Below are 16,973 nucleotides of genomic sequence, written 5' to 3'. Positions count from 1 at the left end.
TGTAGCCCAGTGGTCAGGATACTGGACTAGTAATCAGAAGATCGCTGGTTCAAGCCCCACCACTGTCAGGTTGCTGCTGTTGGGCCCTTGAACAAGGCCCTTAACCCTCAATTGTTTTGGATTAAGGCGTCTGCTAAATGCCACTCAATGTTTTAATATCATTTGTTTTTGAAACTGGACTTTTGATAAGCCCATGGTCAGGCGTCCGAATACTTTTGGCTATATAGTGTACTGTATAAATACTCTATATTTCACTATTTATTCAGCTATTACATCTATATCACCAAAATAAATGGCTAGTTATTAAAAGAGACAATATTAATTATAAGAAGCTGTTAAATAAATAAAAAAAATGACCTAAAGCCTGAAGTATTGTTACACGCTTTATTTAGAATAAAAAATATATCAGACTATGACTGTGGAAATCTGTACACGTATTTACAAAGAAACCCTGCATCCTCTCTGTGTTGACAAAATGACATTAAGTGCCAACTTCTGCTTAGTATTTACAACACAGTAATGTACTGCGACCATCCAACGCCAAGTTCCATCGAGAAACATTTATATCTACCCTGCCATGAACACACACACACACACACACACGTCATAAGAAGTGAAAACTAAATAAAATAAACATCCCGGTTTAAAAATCCAGTTTCATTTGCGAGGCACTCAGGAGCATTCAGGAAATAATCCGTAATAAATATATAATAAATGTTCAGTATCTCAGTGTCTCTGGCACGTGTGGAGACTTCGTGAGGACTTGCTGTGGTCGCCCTTCTGCATCCTGCAGGTCAGACCGTCCCCACAGTCACAGCGCTGGAAGATCTCCAGGGCGTGGGTTCCCTTCCTCTTGTGTTTGGTGCACACTTGGCCCTCTTTGAGCACTGGTTTGCAGATCTTGGACCAGAAGTGACGGGCGCAGCACAGCCCCTCGACGCAGTCCGCAGACCTGACGCAAGACTCGCCTTCCAGACCTGAAAAACAACGTCAACGTCAGACTGTTTGCCAAAAAACTGGCACACTGGGTGCAGCTGGCACACTTCACCTTGCAATCATCTGTCCAGAATAGTGCGCTGGAGTGTGGTTTACCTTTGGGGTTTTGAGGTAGACCTCGAGGTGCTTCTTTAGCCTCCAGGATCACTGTAGCGTTGTCCTCAGACAGAGGGCCGATGGGGACGGGCTCCTCGACTCCAGCCTGGAGGATCAGGTCAGGGTCGTTGGGTTGACACAGTCCTGAGAAAGAAAGACGATAGTGAGCACAATTATAACCGGCTCGGTTTTTGTTTACTCAAACTGTCCAATAAGAAAATATTTGTGTTGCTGTTTTTACTCATAAATGAGCACAAACAGATTTAGAGAAATACGGTCCAAACCCCATAATGAGAAAATTATAGCCTGATGGACCAAAGACACAAAGGTGACCATGTTCTAAATGTGAGAGTCTAAATGTGGATCTAAATAAAATAAATACACAATTTAACATGTCAATTCCCTAAAATAGAGCTGTTGATTGATGGCTTTTAACAAGATCTAGAGAAAACTATACTTAGATTCCTCTTTATTGGTCATTTTATCTATAAACTCTTTGGATTTCCACATGGTTTGACAGCTAACTGAAGCTTTAAAGTTGTTTGGCAGTTTTGCTTAGTCCCTAAATATATTGAAGCACCTCTTTATTTGCCCATTTATGCCCAAACCCCCCTATAAAATGAACCTTCGTTTGGAAACAAACCGCTGCCAGACCTCAAAATATTTAAAGGGGAATAATAATAAATCACTGCGGTGTTTTTATTATGAAGCAGAACTCCAAAATAGACCTACAATTAATTCAAAATAAATTAGGGGAACTACAAAACAACAACAAATTTGTCATTTAAACTGCAAATGACAAGACACCTTTTATTTATGCCTTGATGTTTTGATATTATTATTAGGAATAAAAAAGAGGTCAGAGATGAATCAGAATCAGAATCAGAATACTTTATTGATCCCAGAGGAAAATTGCAGAATGAGACCAATTTAGACTAGTGGAATCAAGAGGGACCTTCCTAAGGACCCATTATTTGGCATTATAGGGGTTTAATTCTAAGATTTCAGTCTTTATGGCATTTCGAAGGTGGCAAGTTAGGGTAAGGGTCCTGCTCAGGGGTCCAACAGTGGCAACCCGACAGTGAAGCGGCTTAACCAGCGACCTTCTACCACTAATCACGTTTAATGTCGGTTTAAGGTGTGAAGTGAAAGGGTTTGAGATGGTGCCAGCTTACCGTTGCTGCAGTGATTGCCAGGGCAGCACATGGCATCCCGGGTGCACCGCTTTCTGCGCTTCTTGCACTGCAGGCACGAACTCCGGGACATGAAGCAGAACTCATCGCGGCCGCACTCGGAATCCGCTGCGCACAGGAGCGGCTGGAAAAAAGCGCACAATTGTTTAGGAATTTTAGAAGGAACCTCAGATTAAATAAAATAATAAAAACTATACATTTTTTGAGATGGACTTACCAGCGCTGTGTCGATGGCCAGGTTCTGCTCCCCTTCCTCCACAGGGAGCACATCTGGAGCGGCGCTGACCGCAGCTGGACCGGACTTGATGGCGTTGGAGTTGTGCAAAACTGCGCTCGCTGCTGCACAAGCGAGCAGGCTGAGAATCACGCAGGAAAACGTCGCAGTCGACATCGCTGAGGATGAGTGAATAGTCCTTAAGGTCTCGGAGCTCTTCGTGGTTGCTCGATTGTCGGACTGAAGCTGAATGCGCTTCTTTTATAGCCGAACGGTGGATTTGCGCTCCCGCCCCGCACAGCGAGTCCCGGAGGGAGGGGATGGAATTTCAAAGTGTTTTGGCAGGGCTCTCATTGTGCCATTTAAGCTGCGCACTGCGGGTTTGTGCCATCACCAATAAGACATCAAACACCGTGTTTACCGAGCTGTTATCCCCGCTTTAACTGGGAATTAACGCGATGTGTATTGGGCGCATTGTAATCAGTCAGGATTGTTGTTGAAACATTTTTTTACCCTTAATGGTTTTCTTGTTATTTGCTTTTTATTTCGAGCTCAGTTGTTTTTTAAGTGTGTGCTGGTTTAACTGGTCTGTAAACCAGGAACTCAATTAAGCGTTAGACAAAACTAAGCTAAAACACAACTTATTTAATTGAAACGTCTGACCATGAGCTTGATGGACATTATAAGACTTCTCAATCAGAAGTATGTCTGTGGGAATTTGTGCCTTGTTAGTCAAAAGATGACAGCATGATGTTGATGTTCCAGTTTATCCCAGAGCTCTTGAGTGGGGCTCTTGAATAATAATGATAAATATTGTGCATTATTATATATTGCCTTTTTTTCCTCTGGTTTTAAATAGACATCTTCTCCAATCAACATTGCAGCATCCAGGACCAACACACCAAAAAACCCTATTGAGCAGCCAAGGGTGACAGTGGCAAGAAAAGACTCCCTTAAAATTACATGAAGGAACCTTCAGAGGAACCAAATGAACCATATCTCAATATCTTTTATGATATTAAATTTAACCAAGTGTGACAGTTCAGTTTGACTCAGTTTAGACAGTTTGAGTAAAAATGATCTGATGGTTGCAAACAGCATCTCAATACACATTCCTGTAATTAGGGTTGGGGTGTCAAACCAAAATGACCTTTGATGTTGAAAAGCTCAATTCGGCTCTGATTAGGATTTATTTTCAGTAAAACACGTACCAGTGATGCTTTAATACACACTGCAGCTTTAATATTAAATTAGATTATGGGGGATAAATGCATCGGTTAGGTGATGTACAGGACACAGTGACTAAAGTTGAATTGAACATTGGGAAGGATAGAATTAATTTAGAAGGGTTCCTGCTATATCAACTGTATATTTGAGCATATCTGGATATTGATGGAAGAGTGATGGGAACACAAACAGCCCTTCCCCAAATATGTATGTTGTTATTATGGCCTTGCAGTGACCGCATATTGTGTATTAGACATTCTTAGAATCTCTGATAACTCTATTAAACGTTTAATTTTTAGTATGTATTTCTTTTCACACAGAGGAGAATAAACACGTCAAGGGTGACAGCAGCCTTCAGGCTTCTCTTTTTGCGCATGCGCGCAGTTTACGTTCCATTAGGCACATTGTAATGGAGCGACTTTGAAATGCAGTTGATAAAACAAAGGTGCTCCGAGATGAAAGCTGGAATGCAAATGAGAGGGCGGGAAAAGTTTACCGAATTAATTATCATTCAGTCTGCGCTTGTGAGCAAATAGTGGCTGATTAACACTGTCCAGTAAGTAAGTGCTGCTCGGACCTTCAGCTGACCGCGCTCCTTTATTCCTCTGCCCTGTTATCTGAGAGGGGATGAAATCAAACAGCATCTTTCATGTCTGCTCTGTTAGATCTACATACTGGGAACCTAATTGGCGCAGTCTGATCTGAGTTTGGTTTGGGCTGGAATGTCGGATTAGACATGCCTTATTCCCCCCCACAGCTGCGGCACAGATCAGATCAGTCATGTTCACCCTGCTGGGAAGCGAATATTGTATTCAGCAAGTAATACAGTCATATAAAAACTACAATCTTACTCTTTGTTAAATGAAATAGTGTTTGGATTAAATTAAAGAGCCTTATAAGAGATATGTGCCCATAATATGTTTTTAACTTGTTTAGTCGTCATCGCTTCACATTCTACAGTATATTCTTTGTCCTAATAAATAACATTTAACATTTTGAATCAATAATTATAATAACTGATCAAGATTGGGTTGTACAGTGGACAAAAGTGTTGTACAAGACCAGTACAATCAATATTATCATTTGTAAAATATTCACAAAGGAAAACACGAGGCCCATTTTTATTCGTCAGTTGATTAACAAATATTTATTATTATTAATGATTAATCACGTTATAAACACACCAGCCAGTTCAATCCAGGGTCCTGCAGATCTGGGTTTAAACTGTGCCTTTGGTCACTGTCTGTAAGGAATTTGTCATGTTCTCCTTCCATCGTTTATGTCTTTTGATCTGGGTACTTAAATTTAATCTTATAAGATGTAGGCTGGTTCTTCCAAAACATGAAGGCTGATCTAAATTACCCCCATAGGTGTGAAAGTGTGTGCTGCCTTAATTACTGTTTATTTAAAGCATCGAATAGCTTATCTCACTGAACATAACAATAACAATAATAATAATAATAATAATAATAATAATAATAATAAATAATAATAATAATAAAGAAACGTTTGCGCCTTGGCCTTTTCTGGTTCAAACGCACTGTGACCCTGCATTAAATCGGCTATTAAAGATAAATAAATAAACAGTCTATTATTATTAATCATTTATTATAATGCAGTATTGTGCGTCGTGGTGGTGCATTAGAGTGGGTGCCACACAGCATGTTGGGACCTGGAGATCTAGGTTTGGTCCTTGACTCAAATTTTTCTAAACGTGCATAAGCGTGTGATGCCTTGCAATAGACTGGGACCGTATATATGTTTATTATTAATAATAACAATGATAGTCAATGTCTTTATTTCCTCTAGATGCACATATGTGTGCGTGTGTATTGCCCTGCGATAAATTGGAACCCTGACCAATATAAAACGGAAAGTAATAATAATAATAAATTATAATAATAATGGTCTTTTCAGCTTTCCAGCGTTTCCTCTGTACTGTTGTGGTAAAGTTGCTTTTGAGCAGCTGGTTAATGATCGACCAGTTTCAAAGTGAAGATAACCTGCAGCTGTTTGATGTGCTGGACAGAGGTCAGTGAGAACAGGGACACTGCCGGACACACAGAGCTCAGTCAGGTCACTTCATTAGTGCGCACCGGAGCTCCTGAATGCGCAGCTGGTAAATAAACGCAGTACAAAGCGCTTCCCTAAACCAACACATCAAACAGTCCGCAGAGCTGAACCTTAATCTGCTTCATCATCCAACACAGTCCTCTAACAAACAAGCTCTTTTAGCCCCTCTTTAGTGCGCAGAATACGCATTTAGCACCATGCAGTTTAGGCGCTGAAAATGTTTACAAATCACTGGGTGTGACCAATAATCACGGTTTTTGCGCATTATTTTATACTGATTACGCACACTTTTATGTATGGACACATCAGTGTGACCACCCAGCTGGACTTGTGGTCTCAGTTCCCGAGGTCTGACCTAAACAAATTAGGGCTTAACATTTAAGTTTAATCAATCACTAACTGGTTCTCAGGGTGGAACACGAAGTAATAACAGGACATCCAGAACTGATTCATACAAAGTAATCAACATTCAGTCTTAACATTCTTTCGGATTTTCCCATGTTCCATAGAGAATAAGATATTTATTTACAAGCATGTGCACACTTTGCAGGTTTTCGTTTGTTGAATGACGCTCAATTATGAAAATTTTAATGTACATGCCAAATGCATGAAGCACAAAAGCACGAGAAGCACTGCACAGAATGACTGCGTTCAGAGAGAGAACTGCTACTGCTAATATATATTCAAAAGTAGAACTTGTCTTATGTTGGCAATATATAATCATGTTTCTATACATATAAACACAAACAAAAAAATCTAAAAAATCTTGTACCATAAATTTATATAAATAAATATATACATAATCGCCAGATGTCGCTGTAGAGCGTCGAAGAAGGCTGCTCCATGAGTCGAAACGCGAGGGAGTCAGAATCGACTCTGATCGACGGGATTTGCTTCAAAAAGGATAGGAGAGAGAGAGAGAAAGAGAGCGCTAGGTGGAACCGCGACCGTGGCCAGCTACTCGTTTCACCAACACATTGACTCACGATTGTTGTTCCCATGTGTCTCTCTCAGAATTGCTTAATAAATATGAAAAACGGACAGAGGAATCGGGTGAAGAATCGATTCTTCTGTGAATGCTTTGAATGAAGTAAAAACGTAATCAAAAAGATGCACTAGCGCGTCGAAACAGATTAGATGAGACCAAAATGAGTCGGGTCACTGTAATAAAGAGAAATAACACGCATATCGACCGTATACCTTACCGGCTTTGTCAAACGACTCAGCATCGCACCACTGTTTGGGCTCTTTTAAATAGATTCGAACACAGGTGCAACGTATCAGCGCTAATTAGCTCTGCAGCTCCTGGGAATTGTAGTCTTGTTTGGACTACAGTTAGCCGCGCTGCTAATAGAGATTCTCTTTGTTTGTTTAATTTAATAGTTTATTTTGAAATTCCCAACCATCCCAAAAAGATTAGTGTTTATTTATCGCCTTTGCTTGTCCCTTTATCTAAACTTTACATCAAGTTTGTTTCACAATTCCGAGTTTGGATCTTAAAGAAAGCACAAAGTTGCTAACTGATCTGGCTAATCATTGTGAGGTAACTCATGAGGAAGGTGGATCTCCATGTTCAAAATCATGCAGTACAAACTAAATCTAACTATTCAAAAACGAATTAAAATAATAAAGACTTTAGTTTTAAGTGACATTTAACACACACATGGGCCATTTAATGCCAAACCATCTTTCATTTAGCTTTATTTGATGAGATCTGTTCTCTTGAGCAGTACATCTGAGGAGGATGAAAGTTCCTCTTTGATGAAGCTCCAGAATCAGCGCCGCATCTCTCATGTAGGCACGCTGCTGATGGACGTTCTCCATGTCCGGGGTGCACGTTTAACCCCCCGCTGTTCTGGTTTTCTGTTTAATGTAAGCCGAAATGAGATGAACACTTTGAACACCAGAACTTGAGTGTTTGATCCGTCAAGGCTTTTGGTTGTGAAGGAACGAAAATGGAATCATTTTAAGCTTTACAGACGTTTGTTTATGGATGATACGGACAAAAAATCCTTTGCTGCAGTGGATGAATAATCGCAGTTGTTGGGACAGTCAATAAACGTTAAAGTAAAACACATTTAACATCTAATAAACACTTCGGTCTACGTTGTTTGCAAATTGAGTTTCTAATCTGTGTTATTGTGCTAATCTAGATGAGAATTTATCTCATTTTAATCTGTTGGCTGATCTCATATATGTGTACACGAGGGCTCTTCAATAAGTTTCCGCACTTTTATATTTTGGTTATAAACGATGACGGTGGTAGGAGTAGTAATCGGTCGTGTCTGAGACACTAAGAGACGCTTAAAGTTCGGATTTGCTGCTCAAAGAAGCTTTAAGGGGAAGAAGATTTTCATGTGATGATGTGAAAGCAGCGGCGCATCAGTGGCTACGAGCTCAACCAAACACATTTTTCACTGACTGCATTAAAAAGTTGGTACGACGCTGGAAAAATGTGTCAGACGATGATGATGAAGAAAAGTGATGGAGTTTGTTTTTGAGATCCTTAAGAAATAGATTTGAAGAACCCTGGTATATATAAGGGTTACTACAGTGAATCTGATAGCAGATTTGGCACAGTTTCTATGCTGGATGCCCTTACTGACCGAACTCTTCTATTTCTATCTGGGCTTGGGACCTGCACTGAGAACGCACTGCCAAATGCATCACCGATGGCTACCCAAATGCCCTCAAGATTTATTATTATTTATTTCTTTCCTCTTACTCCAAAAATCACTCAAACTGTGCGTAATGTATAAACTTCCAAACTTAAATTTGATTGCTTCTTATAGATTGTACTGTTAATACCTTCAAAAGATACGTGATGGACACCTCCAGCTGTGAATCAGGGGTCAGTGATGTCTTCACCTCCTGTGATTACGTCTTTTGATGTCTATAAGACGGCGCTTTGTGAGGAACAGCCGTTATCCAGGTTTATCAGTGCCGGGGAGGCCGAAGAGAAGGGCTGTTTACAAATCATTATCATTAACTGATATGAGTCAGTGCTTCCTCAGGGTTAACTGAGAGTTTAATGTTCTCCATCAGGTCACGGTGAGGGTTCGAACAGGAACAGGATACGAGTGTGATGGTATTTAGTCTGAGAATTGTTTTACGATTTCGATTGAGAATATGCAAATACTGAATGTTAAAATTACAGCTTAATACTGAGTCTTGGATCAGGTCTAGGTTTTTTCCCCACATTTTTATGCTCACTTAGTATTTATTTGCAGAATTTAATATATTAAAAACCACGGCGTCATGGTTTTTAGAGTTTGCTGCCTTTTTTATATCCATGTAATCATCAACAAACCAAAGTTGAGCGGATTTAGGAGATTTTGGCTCCTTTTGCTGAGCAGCAACCTCTCAGTTCCACAGTTCCATGCCACAACAAGTTATAGAACCTTCCACACCGTCAAATGAATAATCTAAATTGCTTTTTAGGGTATGTAAAGGGCTTTTTAGAGTGGCACAATGGTCCATTATGCTAGCTCACCACCGCTGAGATCCGAGGATCTTTGCAGTGCTATCAGAAAGGCAGGCGTACACAGACATTTTAGGCTATGTTTAGGGGGATATGGCACAAGCCCTACAATGGATTGGCACCAGGAAACCATGGGTGCAAAACTGGAATACTCTCAACAGGGTACAAATCCATGGAGGAGCTTTAAATATCAACAACCAGCCATTCAGAAATAGTTAATCATGTTTGTGTGGATTATTAGCTATGATTGGCTATGTCTAAAAGAGAAATTCTAGCAGGACTGATGACGAAATAAGAGCTAATAAGCATTTAAAGAGCATCAGAAAAAAGGAAACGACAAGCATTTGGCATGTTCATTCTTTTATTGTAAGAAAAGGCATATAAATGGATAAACCGTTTAAAAAAGCCACAAACGAGGATTACAACATCTGAAGTGTTCACCAAGTCATGCAGCATTAAAACCGATCCAGGGTCTGTGCCGAATGCCATCAAATTAAGGCACTTTCAGTAATGCCAAAAAAACTGATAAGCACAGGAGTTTTGGACACCAAGTTCAACAAATTCTACAAAGTACCAAACAAACCAACGATACCAAACAACTCAGATAACAGAACTGGCTTTACTCTGACAATAAAATTCATCTTTTACACGTATCACAAAATATCAGCACTGAATATGTACAGAAATATTCATCTCTGGTCCTACAATAAATAAAAAAAAAGGCTTTATTTGTTTTCCAGCACAGCAGTTTGTGTTCATGCGAATGTCTGGTCATCCGTGCAGAACCTACGACCTTCTTGTGCTTGTGCTGGTCGCAGTGCGCCCCCTGGTGGTTCGAAACAGCTCACTAAGAGTGAGTATGAATGGAGTGACTGCACCGTGTTGCTGCAGATAAAATTGAAATTATACAGAAAAGAGTTTGAATATTTGAAGCAACAAAGGCAAAGTAACGAGGCGTTATGGAAAAATAATCAACATAAGTATACAGGAGCAGGGTTCCAAAGAGCGTACATGTGAAATGAGGGCGTTTCACCCTATAGCTTAGTGCACACTACACATTTACACTTCTATTACTTTGGTATTTGCAGTATTTGCAGTAAGATCTCTTCTGGTAATACATGTGCACTATTACTCATATGTTTGCTCATGAGGGCTTTAAATCACTCCTTTTGGATGCTCCTGTATTTATGGGTCGCCACAGCAGATCTGGACCATGTGCCCCCAATGGCTACGCTTTATCAACCATCCACCCTCAGACATTAGGCATACACTGGCAGATAGCACTGCTGAGATTTGAGATTCGAACCCTGGACCCACAAATCTCAGCAGCAGTGGGCTGGCGTACTGCACCCCTGCGCCACCCGAGCACCCTAGTATAATTCACTGGCACATACTCAAACGTTAAACTCATTCACTTATCCATACAGGGATAACTTAGACAGCCAATCCACCTACAGGAAGGAAAGCCACACATATAGAAGGAAAATATTCCCCTCGTCACAGACAGTGACCCCGCTGCAAGAATGGAACTTGTAGGTTCAGCAATTTAGTTCTTGAGTACTATTTATTTATTTTATTTTATTTTCCCTTCACCTCCCAAAACAAAATAAATCTAATTATGCCAGTAGATGGATTGGCTGCTCCAAGTTGCATCTAGGTTTAATAAATGTGAACGGCCTGTATGTATGAAGTAATAAATGAATGAAAAATCAGGACTGAAGTTGTGTAGTGTGCACTAGGTGTTTAGTAGCCTTCAAAAATACCCAGTCTGTTTATGTAAGGACACTATGGATGGAGGAAATCAGACGAATAATGCCATCTGTGATGAAGCCCAGGGCACAGATGGGGCATGAACAGTTCTAGAGCTGGGGCATCCCAATGCTGCTGCACTGTAGAAGGCATCATGGTGACCCAGAGCTGGACTGGTTTCTGTTTTCCTTTCTTAAGCTGCTTCCTGGCGCAGCGCTCGTTCAAACGCAGTCACGTCCCGAAGGTCCGGGCAGACCAGACCGGATCAGAAATCGTTGTCCCAGCCTGAGTTGTCGTCGGGGGGCGGGTCCTCGCTGTCCTCCGGGAAACTGTCGAAGTTACTGGTGTCGGTGGGTGAGGAGACCTGAAGGTAGAAAGGCGACATGAGGACGGATATTAACTTCAAGTCAATGTCAAGGTATAATCTATACCTGCCAACCATCCATCCAACCAACTAACCAGCCAATCAACCAACCAAACATCAATCCATTCAACCAACCATCCATCCAACCAACTAGCCAGCCAGCCAGTCAACAAACCAACCAACCAAACATCCAACCCACCAACAGACAAACCATTCATCCAACAATCCACCCATTCAATAATCTATCCACCACCCAACCATCCATCCATCCATCCAACAAACCAACCAACCAACCATCCAGCAATCCATCTGTCTGTCTGTCCGTCCATCCATTCAACCATCCATCTATTTATTCATCCATCCACCCAGCCATCCAACAAACCTACCAACCAAGCAACCAACCAACAAATTAACCTTCCACCCAGCCATCCAACCAGCAGTCCATCCATCCAACCATCAATCCATTCAACCATCCATCCATCAACAAACAAACCAACCAACCAACCAACCTCCTATCCATCCTGCCATCCAGCAATTAATCCATCCATCCATCCGTCCATCCATCCAACAAACATCCAACCATCCATCAATCTATCAATTTATCTAACCATCCATCCATCATGCGCTCCATTTATCCATCAATTCATCCTATCATCCCAAAGCTTCAGTCCTTCCACCCATCTATCATTTATAGTTGATAATTTGTAACACTCACATCAGGGATAATTGGGGGTGTCAGCGTCCCTTTGCGTAACCCCTCCCAGTTAAACCCTTCGAACCACCTGCAGTTGGAGAAAAGATCAGAATGAATTGAGTTCAGCCGCAACATCAGAGCTGGGTTCCATCATGCACTCCATCATGTTACTTACTTGTGCTTTTGAATGTCCTTCACTCCGTTTTTCAAGTTTCCTAATCGTTCAGAGGGATTGTCCCTGCAGAAAACAGGAGAGGATGAGTCCCCGCTTACATTCACACAATAATAAAAATAAAATAAATAAATAAAATCAATAAATACCTGCATAGTTTCTTTATCAGATTGGCAGCATTTTTGGTGATTTTCTTTGGAAATTCTATCATGTCGATTCCTCTCAGGATGATATTGTATGTCTTCATAGGATCTGGACCTGAAAATGGTGGACTGCAGAAGAACAGAAAGAACTGAAGAAATGTTTTAACCAAATATCCATCCATCCAACCAACCAATCAACCAACCAAACATCAGTCCATTCATCTATACATCCATCCATCCAATCCATCCATCCATCCATCCATCCATCCAATCATCCATCCATCCATCCATCCAACCATCCATCCATCCAACCATCCATCCATCCAATCATCAATCCATTTATCCAACCATCCATCCATCCCATCCATCCATCCATCCAACCATCCATCCATCCATCCATCCATCCATCCAATCATCCATCCATCCATCCATCCATCCATCCATCCAATCATTCATCCATCCATCCATCCATCCATCCAATCATTCATCCATCCATCCATCCATCCAATCATCAATCCATCCATCCATCCAATCATTCATCCATCCATCCATCCATCCAATCATCAATCCATCCATCCAACCATCCATCCATCCAATCATCCATCCATCCAATCATCCATCCATCCATCCATCCATCCAATCATTCATCCATCCATCCATCCATCCATCCAACCATCCATCCATCCAATCATCAATCCATCCATCCATCCATCCAATCATCCATCCATCCATCCATCCAACCATCCATCCATCCATCCAACCATCCATCCAATCATCAATCCATCCATCCATCCATCCAACCATCCATCCATCCATCCATCCATCCAACCATCCATCCATCCATCCATCCATCCATCCATCCAATCATCAATCCATCCATCCATCCATCCAACCATCCATCCATCCATCCATCCAACCATCCATCCATCCAACCATCCATCCATCCAATCATCCATCCATCCAATCATCCATCCATCCATCCATCCATCCAATCATCAATCCATCCATCCATCCATCCAATCATCCATCCATCCAACCATCCATCCATCCAACCATCCATCCAATCATCAATCCATCCATCCATCCATCCAACCATCCATCCATCCATCCATCCAACCATCCATCCATCCATCCATCCATCCATCCATCCAATCATCAATCCATCCATCCATCCATCCAACCATCCATCCATCCATCCATCCAACCATCCATCCATCCAACCATCCATCCATCCAATCATCCATCCATCCAATCATCCATCCATCCAATCATCCATCCATCCATCCTTTACCTGCCAGTGAGAAGCTCATACATGAGGATCCCCAGTGACCAGTAATCTGCTGAGATATCGTGGCCCTTGTTCAGAATGATTTCTGGAGCCACGTACTCCGGTGTTCCACAGAACGTCCAGGTCTTCTTCCCAAACCCAATCTTTTTAGCGAAGCCAAAGTCCACCTTAAATTAAAACCAAAGATATAAAGATCAGGCTCCAGAGACACGCCACGCCTTTACTACACCGTGAGGTAAATGTCAGAGAGATGGCGGCTCACCAGCTTGGCATAGCCTCGGTGATCTAAGATAAGGTTCTCTGGTTTGAGATCTCTGTAGATGATCCCTTTGGAATGCAGGTAAGCGAAGGCCTCCACCACACAGGCAGTGTAAAAACGTGTGGTGGAGTCTTCAAACGAGCCTCTGAAACCGGTACAGATCAAAAAACACTTTAATTAAGGAATTTAATTAACGTCTATACAGCAGGACTGTAGTGGATCAGGTACCTGTCTCTGAGAATGGTCCACAGTTCTCCTCCTAAACAGGCTTCCATCAGCATGTACAGATACTTGCTGTCCTTGAAAGTCCTGTACAGTCTACAGAAACAAAGAAAATGTTTACATTTTTGATAAAAAAACAACAGATCCGAGGATCCAGGGTTCGAATCTCAGTGAGTGCTGGGTATGATGAAAAATTAGGAGAAAAAGGGAGAAATGCGCAAATAAAAACCACTGATGGGTTGTTGGGCGGCCAAGACTCATCAATGCCAGAAAACATGCTGAGATTGTAACCCAGGTGTAAGTATGACGTACCATCGTATTCAAACACTTTCAGATGAGGTTGTTCGGTTATCGTACCATGACTATTTACACACCCACAGCACCAATCTGAAATAAACAGAATACCTGACTATGAAGTCCGAATGCGCCTCCTGCATGATCTGCTTCTCCGAGCGGATGTGCTCCTGCTGCCGGGTGTCCACTATGTGACGCTTTTTCAGGATTTTCATGGCGAACGTTTTGGTCTCGTCACTTTTCAGCTGCACCTGAGGACGAATCCAGAAAGAACCGATTTCATTTAAAGTGTCATTAGGTCTTCACTCCTTTATTATTATTACTGCATATTTTTTATTATTCGACGTATTGTATTTTATTTCTTCCCTTAATAGCACTAGCACTATTTAGCTTTTACTATTATTTACTTATTATTATTTTTATCATTTTTATGCACATTTATGCACAAATTGCCATTTCCGTTCCCATTTACTGTTATATGATGGTCAGTGATGATGACTTCAAAGCTCGAGTGGCATCTTGAACATTTCTGCTTGATCGTTGCTCACTCTGAGTTTATGTGCAATGAAGGTGCTGGGGTCGATTCCCAGGCTGTGCATGTTTGCATATTCTACCTGTGTCTGTGTGGGTTTCCTCCCACAAGTACAAAGACATGCAGTCAGGATAGGATTGCACTAAGTGTGTGTGTGTGTGTGTGTGTTCCTTGTGATAGACTGACGACCTGTTCGATGTGTTTCCCAATGAGACAAACCCACCGTGACCCTGACCAGGATGAAAAGGTGCTAAAACAAACAATAAACCGATTTAATAGCAGATCGATTTAATTGCACTACACTATTCAGCCGCTAGATGTCAGTAAAGCTTTATTATTATTTATTATTATTATTATTATTATTATTATTATTATATTGTTTATTTAGTTTTTATTTGTTTATTTTTGCTAGAGAAAAAAAGCATTATCGAGTTACCCCGTCCTGTGACCCTTGACAAATGGACTTGCACCACGAATTTCTGTACTTGGGGCTATTAATTTGATAAAATGAAGGCACATGTGGCCGGTGAGATGAGCTTTTCACTACTGCTGTAACCCATCGTGGTCCAGCAGGTAAAAATGTTCTAAACCACTACCTATAAGGTAATCTATACTTTAAATATAATATAATAAATATATAATAGTCTAAAAGTGTCACAGTGGCTGACACTTCCATATTTTGCCCATAGACTCTTAGAATGAGCTTTTTTCTTTTAAAGAAAAGAGTCTGTGGTGTCCACATATTTTTGACCATGTAGTGTAAATACCCCCCAGAGTTTTGGATCTGCTAATCCCTGAGATCTCGCTCGTATTACTTCATTACATGGAACCGTGTTGCCACCACCCCCGGCACTATTTCTGACCTGGGTAACCTGATTATGGTTGGCCGGGGTGCTGGGATTCTTCACATTGTGTATCGTTCATGTCACCAGCAAACACGACACGTCGGTCAACACGCTGGGATTAAAATAGGGGTCCGGGACTCGGGGATTCCTCTTTAGGTTCGACCGGGGGGCTTTTCCTTACTACACCAGGAGGGAACCTGGAGGGCCGCATTGCGCCACGCTGCACGTCTGCTGCTGCGCCAACCTCCCTACTGCAGTCAGGTTATGTTTTAGTTCTATAGTTTAGTTTACTCTTCATTGTAAGATCAAACAGTTTAACCACAGCTTCATCCTGGTCATGGTCGTGGTGGGTCTGGTTTCCCCAGAATCACTGGACCCAGTGCAGCTACACACCACATTCAGGACGCTCATCCATAACAAGGACTAAATCATAGCCAATCATGTCTGGATGTAGATGCCCGACCGGCTGACAGCACCAGTGGGTTTTCGAACCCTGGATCCCAGCAGTAGTGGGCTAGTGCCTCCATATAAATAATAATAATAATAACAATATAGTAATAATAATAATAATAATAACAATATAGTAATAATAATAATAATAATAATAATAATATAATAATATTAATAATATAATAATAATAATAATAATAATTGTACTACTGCTAATAATAATAATAATAATAATAATAATAATAATAATATTGTAATAATTATAATAATAATAATAATAATATAATAATAATAATAAAATTAATAATAATTATTAAAATAATAATAATAATAATATTAATATAATAATAATAATGATAATAATATAATAATAATATAATAAATAATAATTATAAAAATAATAATAATAATTAATAATAATAATAATAATTATAATAATAATAATGATTATAAAAAACAGATCAGTTATGACGCCCCCTATATGCAGTTTATGTAACAAGTGGCTCGCTGGGTAGCCCTGTCGCTTCACAGCAAGAAGGTCCTGAGTTCGATTCCCAGGTGGAGCGGTCCAGGTCATTTCTGTGTGGAGTTTGCATGTTCTCCCCGTGTCCGTGTGGGTTTCCTCCCACAGTACGAAGACGTGCAATCAGGGTTTTTTTTATTGTTTCCTACCTTTCGCCC

The 16,973-nt window shown here is 40.8% G+C and overlaps 2 protein-coding genes across 3 annotated transcripts in view; both read right to left on the bottom strand.

Annotated features, from left to right (window-relative positions):
- Positions 1 to 370: 370 nt before the first annotated feature.
- On the bottom strand, positions 371 to 2,719 carry dkk1b (dickkopf WNT signaling pathway inhibitor 1b). The gene is made up of 4 exons (XM_063003465.1): positions 2,503 to 2,719; positions 2,268 to 2,409; positions 1,093 to 1,236; positions 371 to 977 (listed from the first exon to the last, which is right to left on the bottom strand). Exons 1-4 carry the CDS (start codon positions 2,674 to 2,676, stop codon positions 727 to 729), a joined length of 711 nt encoding a protein of 236 aa, XP_062859535.1. The 5' UTR covers positions 2,677 to 2,719; the 3' UTR covers positions 371 to 726.
- A 6,904-nt stretch (positions 2,720 to 9,623) lies between these two features.
- The window catches only part of prkg1b (protein kinase cGMP-dependent 1b), a 50,529-nt gene continuing 43,179 nt past the window's right edge, over positions 9,624 to 16,973 (bottom strand). For both annotated transcript variants that reach the window (XM_063002643.1, XM_063002644.1), the window contains 8 exons: positions 14,577 to 14,716; positions 14,178 to 14,267; positions 13,953 to 14,094; positions 13,694 to 13,857; positions 12,409 to 12,531; positions 12,263 to 12,325; positions 12,109 to 12,175; positions 9,624 to 11,393 (listed from right to left, as the gene is read on the bottom strand). In XM_063002643.1, the coding sequence (XP_062858713.1) occupies positions 11,295 to 11,393; positions 12,109 to 12,175; positions 12,263 to 12,325; positions 12,409 to 12,531; positions 13,694 to 13,857; positions 13,953 to 14,094; positions 14,178 to 14,267; positions 14,577 to 14,716 (888 nt within the window). In that variant the 3' untranslated portion in view covers positions 9,624 to 11,294. The remainder of the gene's footprint in view (positions 11,394 to 12,108; positions 12,176 to 12,262; positions 12,326 to 12,408; positions 12,532 to 13,693; positions 13,858 to 13,952; positions 14,095 to 14,177; positions 14,268 to 14,576; positions 14,717 to 16,973) is intronic.

Source organism: Trichomycterus rosablanca, chromosome 10 (genome assembly GCF_030014385.1).
Source record: "Trichomycterus rosablanca isolate fTriRos1 chromosome 10, fTriRos1.hap1, whole genome shotgun sequence".
Classification (NCBI taxonomy): Eukaryota; Metazoa; Chordata; class Actinopteri; order Siluriformes; family Trichomycteridae; genus Trichomycterus; species Trichomycterus rosablanca.
The sequence above is the reverse complement of the archived record's forward strand: the minus strand, read 5'-3'. Positions and strand labels throughout refer to the sequence as shown.

Excerpts from the sequence above, each read along its gene's own strand:
- dkk1b (XM_063003465.1), bottom strand. The coding sequence starts at position 2,676 with ATGTCGACTGCGACGTTTTCCTGCGTGATTCTCAGCCTGCTCGCTTGT. Across the intron at positions 2,410-2,502 it reads TGGCCATCGACACAGCGCTG|CCGCTCCTGTGCGCAGCGGA; the intron begins GTAAGTCCATCT and ends GCTTTTTTCCAG. Across the intron at positions 1,237-2,267 it reads TGGCAATCACTGCAGCAACG|GACTGTGTCAACCCAACGAC; the intron begins GTAAGCTGGCAC and ends TTTCTTTCTCAG.